This window comes from Colossoma macropomum, unplaced genomic scaffold, assembly GCF_904425465.1.
Source record: "Colossoma macropomum unplaced genomic scaffold, Colossoma_macropomum, whole genome shotgun sequence".
Lineage (NCBI taxonomy): Eukaryota > Metazoa > Chordata > Actinopteri > Characiformes > Serrasalmidae > Colossoma > Colossoma macropomum.
Genome location: NW_023494798.1, coordinates 34,287,329 through 34,302,748, shown reverse-complemented (window position 1 = coordinate 34,302,748; position 15,420 = coordinate 34,287,329). Strand labels below are relative to the sequence as shown.

General features: G+C 40.0%; 1 protein-coding gene across 1 annotated transcript in view; it reads left to right on the top strand.

Annotated features, from left to right (window-relative positions):
- Window positions 1-6,649: 6,649 nt before the first annotated feature.
- LOC118817846 (zinc finger B-box domain-containing protein 1-like) overlaps window positions 6,650-15,420 on the top strand; it is a 60,635-nt gene continuing 51,864 nt past the window's right edge. Inside the window, exons 1-3 of the mRNA XM_036584802.1 lie at window positions 6,650-6,679; window positions 9,513-9,636; window positions 12,612-12,725. Coding sequence (XP_036440695.1) covers window positions 9,575-9,636; window positions 12,612-12,725 — 176 coding nt within the window. The 5' untranslated portion in view covers window positions 6,650-6,679; window positions 9,513-9,574. The remainder of the gene's footprint in view (window positions 6,680-9,512; window positions 9,637-12,611; window positions 12,726-15,420) is intronic.

Genomic DNA, 15,420 nt, shown 5'->3' with positions numbered 1-15,420 from the left:
TGGCCACTTTATTGGAAACCCCTACCTTGTACTTCCACTCACTGGCCACTTTATTACAAACACGCTCCTTGTTCTTCCACTCACTGGCCACTTTATTAGAAACACCTACCTTGTGCTCCCACTAACTGGCCACTTAATTACAAACACGCCCCTTGTTCTTCCACTAACTGGCCACTTTATTAGAAACACCTACCTTGTGCTTCCACTCACTGGCCACTTTATTAGAAACACCTCCCTTGTACTTCCACTCACTGGCCACTTTATTAGAAACTTCTACCTTCTAGGCCCAATATAGATGTACAGTTACAGACTAGTGGTGCACAGTTCTAGATGCTCGTGAGGCATGGTCATTCTGATGGCCACTCCAGGAGGCTCATGGAAGGTGTGCACCCTCTGGGAAAGAGACTTAAATGTTGCTTGTGTTGTTGTTCATAAAGGTATGTGGTATTTGTTTATTGTGCTGGTCTGTGTCAGGGAGGGGGTTTGGTTAGCATGGGTTGGTGGTCACCATGAGGGGGAAGCCTGTGGTTAGTGGTGACAACCTCCCCCCTGCGAGTTTGTGTCTCTGTATGAGCCTTTCTGCCCTGGTGTTTGATAAAGAGCACTTCTCGTGGTGGAATCGTGGCCTTACTCTACACCAATGCTACGGTATTTATCTAATGGTATTTGCATATTCTAGAAAAATGACAATAATAAGTCTGGACTTCGAGACCATCATTATGATGAATAGACAAAGTATTTAATTCGGTTTGCCTGAGTTTTCATTATGAACCAGCAGGTGGGTAAAGACTTCTGTTCTCCTCTATCAATGAAACAGCCAGTGTGCATGATCACTCTAACAAGGACAAACAGAGCGAGTCATAAATACATAACGCTGCACTGTGCAGATGAGTCTTCTGGTTGGTATAATGTTTTTGTTAATAGATTATTCATCCTCGCCAGAGGCTTTTTATCTTCCTGATGTGAACATAATGAGGGGATTGTTAAAAGCAGGAACATAATAACTACATCATCAATAAGTCACTCAGAATGACCAACTTTCATAGCCTGAAGTAAAACCCGGCATAGTAAACGCTTCCTACAAATAAAACTCAACTCAACTGACTTATTTATGCCTCGCCCATGATTGTTCTTTTGGAACTGTTGCTAAGTTGGACGAACATAACAGAACGCTGGTAAAAATCCCATTTAACCTCATGAGAAACTGTAGAACAGACTCAGTTTATATCACAATACCTACATTTAGAGTCGGTTATTCATTCAGCCTAATGAGAAACAGTAGAACAGACTCAGTTTATATCACAATACCTACATTTAGAGTCCGTTATTCATTCAACCTAATGAGAAACTGTAGAACAGACTCAGTTTATATCACAATACCTACATTTAGAGTCGGTTATTCATTCAGCCTAATGAGAAACTGTAGAACAGACTCGGTTTATATCACAATACCTACATTTAGAGTCGGTTATTCATTCAGCCTAATGAGAAACTGTAGAACAGACTCGGTTTATATCACAATACCTACATTTAGAGTCGGTTTTTCATTCAGCCTAATGAGAAACTGTAGAACAGACTCAGTTTATATCACAATACCTACATTTAGAGTCAGTTATTCATTCAGCCCAATGAGAAACTGTAGAACAGACTCGGTTTATATCACAATACCTACATTTAGAGTCGGTTATTCATTCAGCCTAATGAGAAACTGTAGAACCGACTCGGTTTATATCACAATACCTACATTTAGAGTCAGTTATTCATTCAGCCTAATGAGAAACTGTAGAACAGACTGAGTTTATATCACAATACCTACATTTAGAGTCAGTTATTCATTCAGCCTAATGAGAAACTGTAGAACAGACTCGGTTTATATCACAATACCTACATTTAGAGTCAGTTATTCATTCAGCCTAATGAGAAACTGTAGAACAGACTCAGTTTATATCACAATACCTACAGTTAGAACATGATTACAATGGTACAACAGTGGTTTTAAGGTCTGATTGTGAACCTTAAATAAGTTTTTCCAGGTGAAAAGTTCGTATTTGTACCTTTTCATAACCGAATGTTTTAAAACAGAACAGTACAATAAAAGCCTGGAGATGAGACGGGGTGTGTGGAGTCAGTACAGCTTAGAGAATATCATTTCAATGGATTAGGTACTGAGATGTACCCTTAAGGGTCCCACCCCAGTGACAAGAGGGGCACCAACCCAGAGACAGTTTACTACCTTTATTTCTGAGAGTGTGAGAGTGAAGGTCTGAATACTTCATTGTTTTTTAAATGAGTTTTTCTTTTAATATGGGTTCAGTTTAATTTGGCCAAATTGTCCATAAATATTAGCCCACAGTGACCGGCCCAAAACGTTACCACCCAGATTTTCTCCTGATTATCCACTCAGGCATTGCTGGAAACTCAATGATATGCAGTAACTCTATAGAGAGTGGGTTATGAGTTTACATTACATTCATTGAGATTTTTGCCAATGTTCTTCAAAGCTTGCCAACAGTTGCTATGAGCTATGAGCATGGATAGGTCAATTGAAATGAATTTCACAAGTTGGCCACACTGTTCTGGTTCTCTGCGGGATCCGTTAGGGTTCTTTCAAAGATTTCAAACAAAAGATCTGGGTTGAATTCGAGTTTAGCACTGAAATTATTTTAATTAGAGGAGCTCGGGCGTCCCGTCCCCCAGAGCAGCCCCAGCTGTCCCATTGCAGGTCCTGCACTCCAACCGCAGGCCCTTTTGTAGCAGCAGTAGGTGCCTGATTAGGTCCACACTTCAATAACAGGGCCTATTGTTGCCTGAGGAAAATACTAAGACCTAATTACTGCCTATTTATGTCCGTTTGCAGCGGGGTGCGGGCCGCACAGCTTCGGGCTCCGTACACAGTCCAGTTCGTTTACAGCAAGAGTGACGTTTGAGCCCATGACCGGATGAAGACCTTTCAGCATGAGTCTGAGAGCAGATAAAGTATTTTTTGTGTACTAAATAAATTTCAAACCTACCTTTTTTTAAGTAAAGTCGTTGTTTTAGTTGTTTTAGTTGTTTTCAAACAACTAAATGCGTATCTAATATCAAACAATTTATATGAGAAGTTTCAGTCAGGTTTTCGTTCTAACCATAGTACAGAGACAGCATTGATTCACGTTATGAATGACCTCAGGCTCAGCGCTCATGCACAAAATCCTTCTATTCTGGTTTTATTAGATCTTAGTGCAGCTTTTGATACTGTTGACCACAAGATTTTAATCCATCTTGAATGCTGGGTCGGCCTCTCGGGCACAGTTTTAGAATGGTTTATATCATATTTAAGTAATAGGCAGTTCATGGTTTCACTTGGAAATCATTCATCAAAAAGATTTGCCATTTCTTGTGGAGTCCCTCAAGGTTCAGTCTTAGGGCCTTTGCTTTTCTCTTTGTACCTGCTACCTCCAGGTGATGTCATTAGGAAGCATAATATATATTTTCATAGCTGTGCTGATGACACCCAGATCAAGACTCTGTAGACAGAGTGACCAGCTGTGTGTCAGTGGATGTCGCAAAATTTTCTACAATTAAATCAAGAAAAAACTGAAATATTGATCGTTGCTACAGAAACTCAGAGAAAACTGCTTTATGAGAAACTTGCTGTTTTATCTGCATGTAAACACGGTCACTAAAATAGCTTTTTTCATTTGAGAAATATTGCTAAAGTTTGGTCTTTTCTGTCTCAGAGTGACGCAGAGAAACTTTTTAACAAGCAGAGTCGATCACTGTGCTGATCTTCTTACTGGACTTCCTAAGAAAACAATACATCCTTTACAACTCGTACAAAATGCAGCAGCAGAGAGATCAGATCACTCCCGCTTTAAAAGAACTGCACTGTCTGTATCGTTCAGGATAGATTTTAAAGCTCTGCTACTAGTTTTTAAAGCTCTAAATGACCTTAAAGCTCCGCTTACATCACAGAGTGTCTGTCTGTTTATGTTCCAGCACGTAATCTAAGATCTGCAGATACTGACCTTCTACAAACACCTTCTGTAAAATACAGAAAACGTGGAGAGTTTCTTTCAGTTACTCTGCTTCTAAACTGTGGAGCTCAGTTCACCTTTTATTAGACAGTCAAACTCAGAGCTCACTTTTAAGAAGCATCTCTTTAACTCAGCATTTAATTAAGACTCTATGTTTCGTGGTATTTATCTTAATTTTATCTGTTTCATTTTCTTCTGATACTAAATAAATACTCAATAAATGATTTCTTGTATAACAGTTTTATCACCTGTCTGTAAAGCACTTTGAGCTGCCACTGGCATGAGAAGTGCTATATAAATAAAAAATATTATATTATTATTATTATTCTTTTTATTCAAAATGAATGCATAAATAAATCAGCATCAGTGAATCAATGAATCAATGATGTGGTGGTGGTGTGTTAGTGCGTGTTGTGCTGGTGCGAGTGGATCAGACTCAGCAGTGCTGCTGGAGTTTTTGAACACTGTGTCCACTCACTGTCCACTCTATTAGACACTCCTACCTTGTCAGTCCACCTTGCAGATGTAAAGTCAGAGACGATAGCTCATCTGCTGCTGCACAGTTTGTGTTGGTCATCCTCTAGTTCTTCATCAGTGGTCACAGGACGCTGCCCACAGGACGCTGTTGGCTGGATATGTTTGGTTGGTGGACTATTCTCAGTCCAGCAGTGACACTTTATTAGACAGTCAAACTCAGAGCTCACTTTTAAGAAGCATCTCCTTAACTCAGCATTTAATTAAGACTCTACGACTCGTGGTATTTTTCTTAATTTTCTCTGTTTCATTTTCTTCTGATTCTAAATAAATACTCAATAAATGATTTCTTGTATAACTATGTTTTATCACCTGTCTGTAAAGCACTTTGAGCTGCCACTGGCATGAAAAGTGCTATATAAATAAAAAATATATGATTATTATTATTATTATTCAAAATGAATGCATAAATAAATCAGCATCAGTGAATCAATGAATCAAGCAGTCCTCCCAAATAATCTGTTCTAAGAGCTAAGTAGTAGCTCGTTGCTTTTACTCACTCATATTTGATCTTTATTTTTAATAGTATTGATTCTTTTGCTTCTACTCAAGTTTAATCATGAGGAATCTACTTTTTTGTTGTTGACCTTAAGCTCCTGATTAGTTTTGTCCGATTCAATTTAATTTAATTCTGATCTAAACTGCTTTACTGTTGATTTGTAGTAAGAAGCTCCACTGCAGCTCTACAGGAAACTCAGCCCTCCAGAGGCCAGAGCCCAAGACTAGACATGCTGAGTTTCCTGTAGAGCTGCATTGGAGCTTCTTACTACATCCAGCATCTACCGGCATAGAAACTGCAGTTTGTTTGGCTCTGTTCTTCTCTTTTTGGATCCTTTTGGTCTAAAATAAATTGCTAAAGCTCCAAAATGAGAGTAGTGATCTACCGTAAAGCAATTTAGAACAAAAGGATTAAATTAAATCGAACAAAACTAATCAGGAGCTTAAAGTCAATGACAAAAAAGTAGATTCCTCACAATTAAACTTGAGTAGAAGCAAAAGGATCAATACTGTTTTCACACTAGAGCTTTTTTTCCAGACCCAGGACTGGGTTGTTGTTTCTTTTAGTTTTTGCTGTTGCCCTTTACATTGTATGTAATTTCATGATGAGTGGACCAAAATAAATGACCCAAAGTTACAGGGAAAAAAAGTCTGGTTCCATTGACTTACATTAAAAGTAAGGTATGTATTTTCCTTCTCCTGTAAAGTTACCATTTTGGAGATATGAGGTTTTGTATATATACATATATACATACACTTTTCAGGCATAAAATTATGACCACCTCCTTGTTTCTACGCTCATTGTCCATTTTATCAGCTCCACTTACTGTATAGGTGCACTTTGTAGTTCTACAGTTACAGACTGTAGTCCATCTGTTTCTCTGATACTTTGTTAGCCCCCTTTTACCCTGTTCTTCAGTGGTCAGGACCCCCATGGACCCTCACAGAGCAGGTACTATTTGGGTGGTGGATCATTCTCAGCACTGCAGTAACACTGATGTGGTGGTGGTGTGATAGTGTGTGTTGTGCTGGTGTGAGTGGATCAGACACAGCAGTGCCGCTGGAGATATTAAACACTGTGTCCACTCACTGTCCACTCTATTAGACACTCCTACCTTGTTAGTCCACCTTGTAGATGTAAAGTCAGAGACGATAGCTCATCTGCTGCTGCACAGTTTGTGTTGGTCATCCTCTAGTCCTTCATCAGTGGTCACAGGACGCTGCCCACAGGACGCTGTTGGCTGGATATGTTTGGTTGGTGGACTATTCTCAGTCCAGCAGTGACACTGAGGTGTTTAAAAACTCCAGCAGCACTGCTGTGTCTGATCCACTTGTACCAGCACAACACACACTAACACACCACCACCGCGGTCCATGCTGGTCCTGACCACTGAAGAACAGGGTAACAAAGTATCAGAGAAACAGATGGACTACAGTCTGTAACTGTAGAACTACAAAGTGCACCTGTATAGTAAGCGCAGCATAACAAACTGCCAGAGCCTCATCCAGTGAGCCGCCGCTCATCCACCCACAGGCTCGAGTCTCCGCGAGCCGTTTCCAACGCAGCCGTTTCCATAGCAACGTTAGTACACAACCTGACAACAAGTGCCTCTGGACGGCCGGCGTTAAGAGTAAGTAACCGCTGAGCGCTTTAAACTCGAATATACTTCAAAATAAAGACTTTATTCAGTCTGGTTGGAGCTGCGAGGCCGTAATGATGCCTTAATCTGTATTTTGAGACTCTTTAGAGCTGTTTGTGTGACAGATATCAGAGAGTAGCGTAGGTGTTAGCTAAAGTTAGCTTAGCACAGGACCTCCTATCAGCGCTTTAATTCAGCATATTATCTCTATCTGTTACTGCTGCTGTCAGGCTTAACGGCTTAGGTTTCATGGGTTCATTTTTATGAAATTAATCCTTTTTTGCCCAAAACTAAGTGCCTAAATTGGAGCTTCACTCCTCTTTTCATTGGCTCTGTGCCTGTACTCTGCACAAGGACAATAAAGTTGAATCTAATCTAATCTAATCTAATCTAATCTAATCTAATCTTTTGCTAAAGTTACTGTTGGGTTGCTTCAGTTGGAGGTCTTCAGTTTAGGGTTGAGAGACATTCATGCGCTGATGATATACAGTTCTCTGCCAAAGTGTCCCCCATCTGTGTTTTTCCTGTTTTATTACATTACAATCTGAAATTAAAATAGATTTTTTGGGGGGGTTTGTAACATTACCATTTGATTTGTCGACCAGTTTGAAGGTGTTAATGTTTTTTGTGACAGAAACATACATACATATACATCCATCATCTAAACCACTTATCCTTCTGGGTCGCGGTGGGGTGCTGGAGCCTATCCCAGCTGTCATTGGGCGGAAGGCAGGATACACCCTGGACAGGTCGCCAGTCCATCGCAGGGCAGAAAGACAGACATACACAATCCACCTAGGGGCAATTTTAGCATGACCAATTAGCTTAACTGCATGTTTTTGGACTGTGGGAGGAAACCGGAGAACCCGGAGGAAACCCACGCAGACAAACTCCACACAGAAATGACCCTGGTCACCCGTCCGGGAATCGAACCCAGGCCATTCTTGCTGTGAGGCAACAGCGCTGCCCACTGCGCCACTGCGCCACCGTGCCGCCCTGTGACAAACAATAATTTGAAAAAAAAAAAAAACTGAAATCTTTAGCCTAAGTATTCAACTTGAATTTCCGTTTTAACGCAAACGCAAATAAGACTGACCTCACTGAAATACCACAGACAAACCAGCAAGCTATGTCCAGTGTGGTAGTTAACGTTAACTCACTTTGGTGGTTTCAGGCTGCAGTTTGAGTAGTTGGGGTTGGTGTATAACACAGTTTACTATTAGACTCACTTATATGCTTTTATTACTGCACACAGCAGTGTTCACTTGTTTGTAGCAAGTTAGTAGATTGATTTGTATTTCCACTGCTAAACCACCTCATAAGTCAGAGGAGTGACTCTGGGTGGGCGGGGAGAGATGTATTGGGTTTAGAGCAGTGGTGATTCGCCCCCACCAATCACTGAGCGAAAATGCTCTATGATTTCAGATTCATGTTGACTTTAAAGTTGAATTCACTAATTTGAAGGGCTGTCTGGATACTTTTGGACATTGGACAGTGTTAAGGTTGCTAGCGGTAAGGCAAGGCAAGCCATTTCAAACACTGCTGTCATTCAAAGTGCTTTACAAATGAGAAAATACAGAGTCAGAGTTGTTTAAAAAAAGTAAAGTAAACGCAAATAGAAAAACATAATTAATACCAACATTAAAAACATAATTAAAACAATAAATTTAGATAAAATCATTAAATAATCAGAGTAAAAACTGAAAGTTAGATTAGGATTGAAAAAAAGTGCCGTTACAGAGGAGAAGGGGCTAAAAATGCTAACAGTGTTTAAACTGAGCTGAAAGCTGCTCAAACAGGAACGTTTTCAGGCTGATTTAAAGTGTCCAGTGTTGGGGCTCTTCTAATGCTCTCTGTCCACTGGGTCCATTTAAGAGCAGCATAGTAGCTAAACGCTGTTTCTCCATGTTCAGCAGGGCTAACTGACCAGTTCCTAATGATCTGAGAGTTCTGCTCGGCTCATTTCGCTGCGGCCGAGCAGAACTCTCGGATCCTGCACCATTAAGACATTTATAGAGCAGTAACAGCTCCTTAAAGTCTATTCTGGAACAGACTGGTAGCCAGTGTAAGGATTTAAGAATGGGGGGGGGGGTTCCCTTCTTTTACTCCTGGTGAGACTCTGGCAGCTGCGTTCTGAATCAGCTGAACCTGTTTAGTAGTCTGTTTGGGTGTCCAGTTAGGAGACCATTACAGTGATCAATCCTGCTGGAAATAAAGGTGTGGATGAGGTTCTCAAGCTCTGCTTTAGTCAGATCCATCAGTGCACCAAGGTTACGTGCTAGTTCTTTAGATTTTAGGGCTCTTGAATCCAGTATTCAGAATAATAAAAATATCCCATGCTAAACTGTATCGCTGGCGAACTTCTTTCGTGCACTTTTGGACAATTCCAGACTGGCCACGTCTTCTAAAACCATAGCAAGGTGTTGATAATTTATGATTAAAATGCTCATGTGAGTGTGATAAAAGTTTTTAAAGTGTTTACCACACAGTAGTGACCTAAATTTATGACTTATAGTGACCAAAACCTCTCAAAGAAGCAGTTACTGTGTTAACATGTGCTGGGTTCAGTGTTGAGAGCTAGTTTTAGTTTAGGCTTTAATAGAACTGTTCAGTTTAATTTGCTGGATTGTGGTCCAGTTTGTTCTTACCCAGCTGCATTTGTAACGAAATGTCTTTCTACAATGAAATGTGCTATTTGAGTGTACTTTATGTGCAGCTTTGTTTGCTGGTCTCGGTGCTCATTTGTGTGTAATACCCGTCATTTGGCATTTCTTTGTTGTGCCTTTCAAACATTTATTATTATTATTATCTGTTTTTTTCTCAGGACTCTTCCAGCCACACTGGGGAAATTATTTTCGGAGTAAGCAGCTCTCATCAGTCAGCGCCATGAATTTAAATGACTTTGTGGTCGTTCCCAACAAGCCCAAGTCGGTGAAGTTAAATGTCAGGTTGGTCTGCTCCTCTGGTTCAGTGTGTACATCATTATTAGAGCTTGTAAACGATGGAGTCTGATGTGTTAATCACACTCGTGTTAATCTCTGTAGAACAGTAGCTGCTCTAAGCAGCAGATTAGTGTTCTGTTGTTTGTACAATGGGAAGCTTCTCACTTGGTGGCTCCCTGATAACTTCCTCACAATTACCGACTCTCTTAAAAACAAAGGTTCTCGAATGGTTCTTTATGGAGCCCTGCTGGTGACATCCTGTGCAAACAAAATTAATGCATGGCCACGACTTAGTAAGGCAGGGGAATGAGATGATTAAGTCATGGCCACGACTTAGTAAGGCATAGGAACGAGATCACGGCTTACTAAGTCGTGGCCACGCATTACTTTTATTTACACAGAATGTCACCAGCAGGGCTCCATAGTTCTTGGCTTGGATATACAGTCATCAGAAAAACCTTTTCATTTGTATGGAATACTATGGAAGCCCGGAAAGGCCATGAGCTGTTTTCTTGAGATAACAAGTTAATTATTTTGTGATTTCAAGACAACAAAGATGTTGTGTCCAACATAATGGACTCATTATCTCAAGAAAGCAACTTTGTTATCTTGAGATCACAAGATTATTAACTCGTTATCTCAAAAAGACAACTTTGTTATCTTGAGATCACAGGATAATTAACTTGTTATCTCAAGAAGACAACTTTGTTTTCTTGAAATCAGAAGACAATTAACTCGTTATCTTAAGAGGACAACTTTGTTATCTTGAGACCACAAGATTATTAACTCGTTATCTCAAGAAAATAACTTTGTTATCTTGGGATCACAAGTTTATTAACTCGTTATCTCAAGAAAATAACTTTGTTATCTTGGGATCAAAAGTTTATTAACTTGTTATCTCAAGTAAACAACTTTGTTATCTTGAGATAACAAGATAATTAACTCGTTATCTCAAGATAACAATCCAGAAAATATCTCCCTGGACTTCGGGAGAACGCTATGTGGAGGTTCTTTAAACTTTAAAAAGGGTTCTTCACATTTGCATGTTTCAAATAACTAAGGTTTTGGTCTGTCACGATGAAATTTTAGCTGACACAAAAGTTCCACATAATAATTGCATTTAACAATTTAATTGACTTTTATTGTTCACTGTGTGCAGGTACAATAAACAAACAATACTCGCCACCGCCCTCTAAATGTGTTATTAACAAACATAAAATAAACAAACATTACTTGCCACCGCCCTCTAAATGTGTTATTAACAACCATGAAATAAAGTGAAAGACAACACTATTCATATATTTAATGTTTATAGGTCAAACTACCCCATTGGTTTTTGTTTTGAGAGCACACCTTGTTTATAAAATGTTTTTTAGAAGAGCCATCAATTTAAAAGGTTCTTTGGGGAACCAAAACAACAAACTCTATCTCTTCTATCATTAAATACCCTTCACATGTCCTCAACTCTGCCTTTGAGTTGTTGCCCCAGGCCACCGTTATCGCTGCCTTGGATGTCAGTCTGTCTGACGGAGAGTGTCATTTGTGCCTGAGGCCATCAGGTTGATCCGTGATCATTCATGGTGAGCTGTGTCCTTACTGTGTATTTTATTTATTCATCTTATCTACAACCCCATTTCCAAAAAAAGTTGGGATGCTGTGCAAAATGTAAATAAAAACAAAATGCAATGATGTCCAAGTCATTTAAACTCTATATTCATTGAATGTAGTACAAAGACAACATATCCAATGTTGAAGCTGAGAAAAAGTATTGCTTTTGAAAAATATTTGTCCATTTAGAATTTGATGCCAACAACATGTTCCAAAAAAAATTGGAACGGGGCAACAGAAGGCTGGTAAAGTGTGTAATGCTAAAAAAACCTGCTGGTTAATTGGCAACAGGTCAGTAACATGATAGGGGTATAAAAAAAGCAGTCTTTCAGAAGTACAGATGAGGAGGGGTTCACCACTCTGTGAAAGAATCTGGAGAAATCTCTGTATGTAAGGGACAAGACCATAAACCAGTATTTACTGGCCGTGATCTTTGGGCCTTCAGGCAGCACCTGCATTAAAAACAGACATGATTTTGTAGTGGAAATCAATGCATGAGCTCAGAAACACTTCTGAAAACCACTGTCTGTGAAAACAGTTTGTCGCTGCATCCACAAATGCAAGTTAAAACTCTAAAACGCAAAGAAGAAACAAAATATAAACAGGATCCAGAAACACTACCACCTTCTCTGGGCCTGAGCTCATTTAAAATGAACTGAGGGGAAGTGGAAAAGTGTTTTGGCAACATATGCTGCCATCCAGACAACGTCTTTTTCAGGGAAGGCCTTGATTATTTCAGCCAGACAATGTCAAACCACATTCTGCATGTATTACAACAGCATTGCTTTGTAATAAAAGAGTCCGTGAGCTAAACTGACCTGTCTGCAGTCCAGACCTCTCATCACTGAAAACACTTGGTGCATTATTAAATGAAAAACATGACAAAGGAGACCCTGAACTGATGAGCAACTGAAATCCTGTAATAAACAAGAATGAGAAAACAATTCACTTTGAAGACTACAGCAGTGTCTCCTCAGTTCCCAAACGCTTACAGAGTGTTGTTAAAGAAGAGGTGATGAAACTCAGTGGTAAACAGGCCCCCCTCCCAACTTTTTTGGAACGTGTTGTCGGCATCAAATTCAAAATGGGCATATATTTTTCAAAAAACAATAAAATTTCTCAGTTTCAACATTTGATATGTTGTCTTTGTCTTTTCTTTTAAAAATATGGTTCACATTATTTGCACATCATTGCAAAGTTTATTCAATTCAATTCCATTCCATTCAGTTCAATTCAATTCAGTTCAATTCGAGAAGCGGTTCTTTCCGGAACCTTTCAGCACCTTTATCTTTAAGAGAGTTGAAATTGACGTGTAAACCTTGTAAACATGAGTGTTTTAAGTAGCAGGTGTTGAGTCTGTTGCGGTGTTGCAGGAACCTGCGGGAGCTGCGAATGGAGACGGTTCAGCTGGACCAGGAGAACATTGACATGGAGAACAGACTGAAGGAGCTCAGAGAGATCATGAGCCGCGAGAAAGAGGAGAGAGAGTGAGTGAAACATGGAGGCGTGGAAAATGAGTGAATAAAGGATCTGTTTAAATATTTAGATTTACAGTCTTCATCTAATTATTCACAACTAGGATGACTTTTTAACATAAAAACACTTGATGGACCAGTTGAGTTTTGATCGTGGCTGTAGCTTCATCCTCTATACTCAATGGCCACTTTATCAGAAACCCCTTCCTTGTAGCTCCGTCTTGCTGCTGTACACTTAGGGCATTTTTTTACTGCATGTTCAAAAACAAGAACTGTGCCAAATGGGAACCAGTGGTTTGCATCTACTTGAGAGACAGCTGGAATTGCCATAATAGCCACAGTTAACAGTTAGTTTTTTTGGTCAGTTTGGCAATTTAGCTACCTTGCTTGCTAATTAGCTTAACTTACTGGCAGAAATGAAATACAAACATTCATAAAATTGTCTACATTTACACAGAATCATGTGTCGTGTCAAACAAAGCTCCACTTTTGTTCCTTAGGGCGTAAACTGACACATGAGCTGCCTTGTTTACTAGTTATCTTAGCTCAAAACTAGTTGTGCTGACTTGAAATAGTATCGTGTGCTTTTCTGTGCTCACACTCTCACACAGATGTCTACAATTACTCCGAATCACCTTAATATTCATCCATATGTATTCATCTATATGTATTTCCTCTTTGAAATATACAGGAAACAGCACTATGTTCTCAGGGTTCTATATTCATGTTTCATGTGTATCCATGTTTCAGGCCCAAGTTGCCTCGGTCATAATTCTTCAGGTTATTTAGCGGAGAAATTCATTCTGACTTTTCATTTAGTCAATAACTTAGTATTTCAAAACTGTGACATTTGATTTGGCACTTTCAAACTGGCTGAGTGAGGTAAACTATTTCATCTGTTATAGATTTCTGTTGATATAAGTTTGTAACTTACTGTTAACTTACTAACTTAGTTAGTAAGGAGTTAGCTAGCTAAAGAAGGGCAGTGCACCACACTTAAACCTAACAAAGCATTTATTCACAAACTTTATGTATTATACACCGATCAGGCATAACATTATGACCACCTCCCTGTTTTTACGCTCATTGTCCATTTTATCAGCTCCACTTACTGTATAGGTGCACTTTGTAGTTCTACAGTTACAGACTGTAGTCCATCTGTTTCTCTGCAGACTTTGTTAGCCCCCTTTTACCCTGTTCTTCAGTGGTCAGGACCCCCATGGACCCTCACAGAGCAGGTACTATTTGGGTGGTGGATCATTCTCAGCACTGCAGTAACACTGACGTGGTGGTGGTGGTGTGTTAGTGTGTGTTGTGCTGGTGCGAGTGGATCAGACACAGCAGTGCTGCTGGAGTTTTTAAACACCTCAGTGTCACTGCTGGACTGAGAATAGTCCACCAACCAAAAATATCTTGCCAACAGCGTCCTGTGACCACTGATGAAGGACTAGAGGATGACCAACACAAACTGTGCAGCAGCAGATGAGCTATCGTCTCTGACTTTACATCTACAAGGTTTACTGACAAGGTAGGAGTGTCTAATAGAGTGGACAGTGAGTGGTCACAGTGTTTAAAAACTCCAGCAGCACTGCTGTGTCTGATCCACTCGTACCAGCACAACACACACTAACACACCACCGCCACGTCAGTGTTACTGCAGTGCTGAGAGTGATCCACCATGAATGACGATGCATGACTGGTGTTGGAGCGACAGCCGTGTTCTGTGGTGCGTGTAGGTGAAAGCCAGTTAGCTGTCGCTGAGCCACTGTCATGCATAGTTTTTCTACTGTATTTCCTGGTTCTGATTTAGCAGCACAGCAGATGGAAAAAGAAACTAACCATTCTTACGTTAGCCTCATAGCTTTGTGCAAAGCTAAAAAAGTAAACTTAAGACACAGAGCAAGCAACATTTAGGGTAAGCTGTGTAAATTAGATCTCTGGCTAAACATATCACTTTAAGTGGCGCTTCGCCAAAATAAGGAAGGAAATTCGTTTTCTATAAAAAACAAATATATCAGGAGTCATTAATTTGATGATTTCTTCCTCAGCGTATCCAGCTTTCTCCAAATTTTCATTAATAACATTAATATTTGACCCGTGGAGCTTTGCGGTTTGGAATTACGGCGCCGGCCGTTTTAGGGGCTTATATCTGAATATATGAGCTCATAACTCATACAGCAGCAGCGGCAGGGACCGGAGAAGTGTGTGCATACATCACACTCTCAGCCGCACACAAACACGCATACAAACTCCATCATAATGAAGCGCTGCTGAAACGCTGGGGGAGGGTGTGGATGAACTCGCGTCTGTGGCATACGTGTGCTCTGAAATTCATACATCACTGTGGTGGAAAGCTAACATACGATAATGAAATGAAGATGTTTCTGGGAGTTGTTCTTCTTGCAGGTTACACATCGTCAATTAAAGCCTCATATATCAGCATGGCATGCTGGCCTTTCTGCAGAGATCTGATGAATGCAGCAGCGCTGCAGCGTCTGCGCTATCAACAGTAGCCGCCTCATTCCTCCTCCATATAGGATCTGTCATATTAACCAATGTAGGTGGCTCTATATCTAAATTACATTTGCTTTCATGGAGGCGTTCGTGAGCGTAAGTGCACTTACCAGTCTGGCGGCACTTATCTGAACCAAGGCTGCACAATATATCATTTATTCATGGTTATTGCAATATTGGCTTTTGCAGTGTT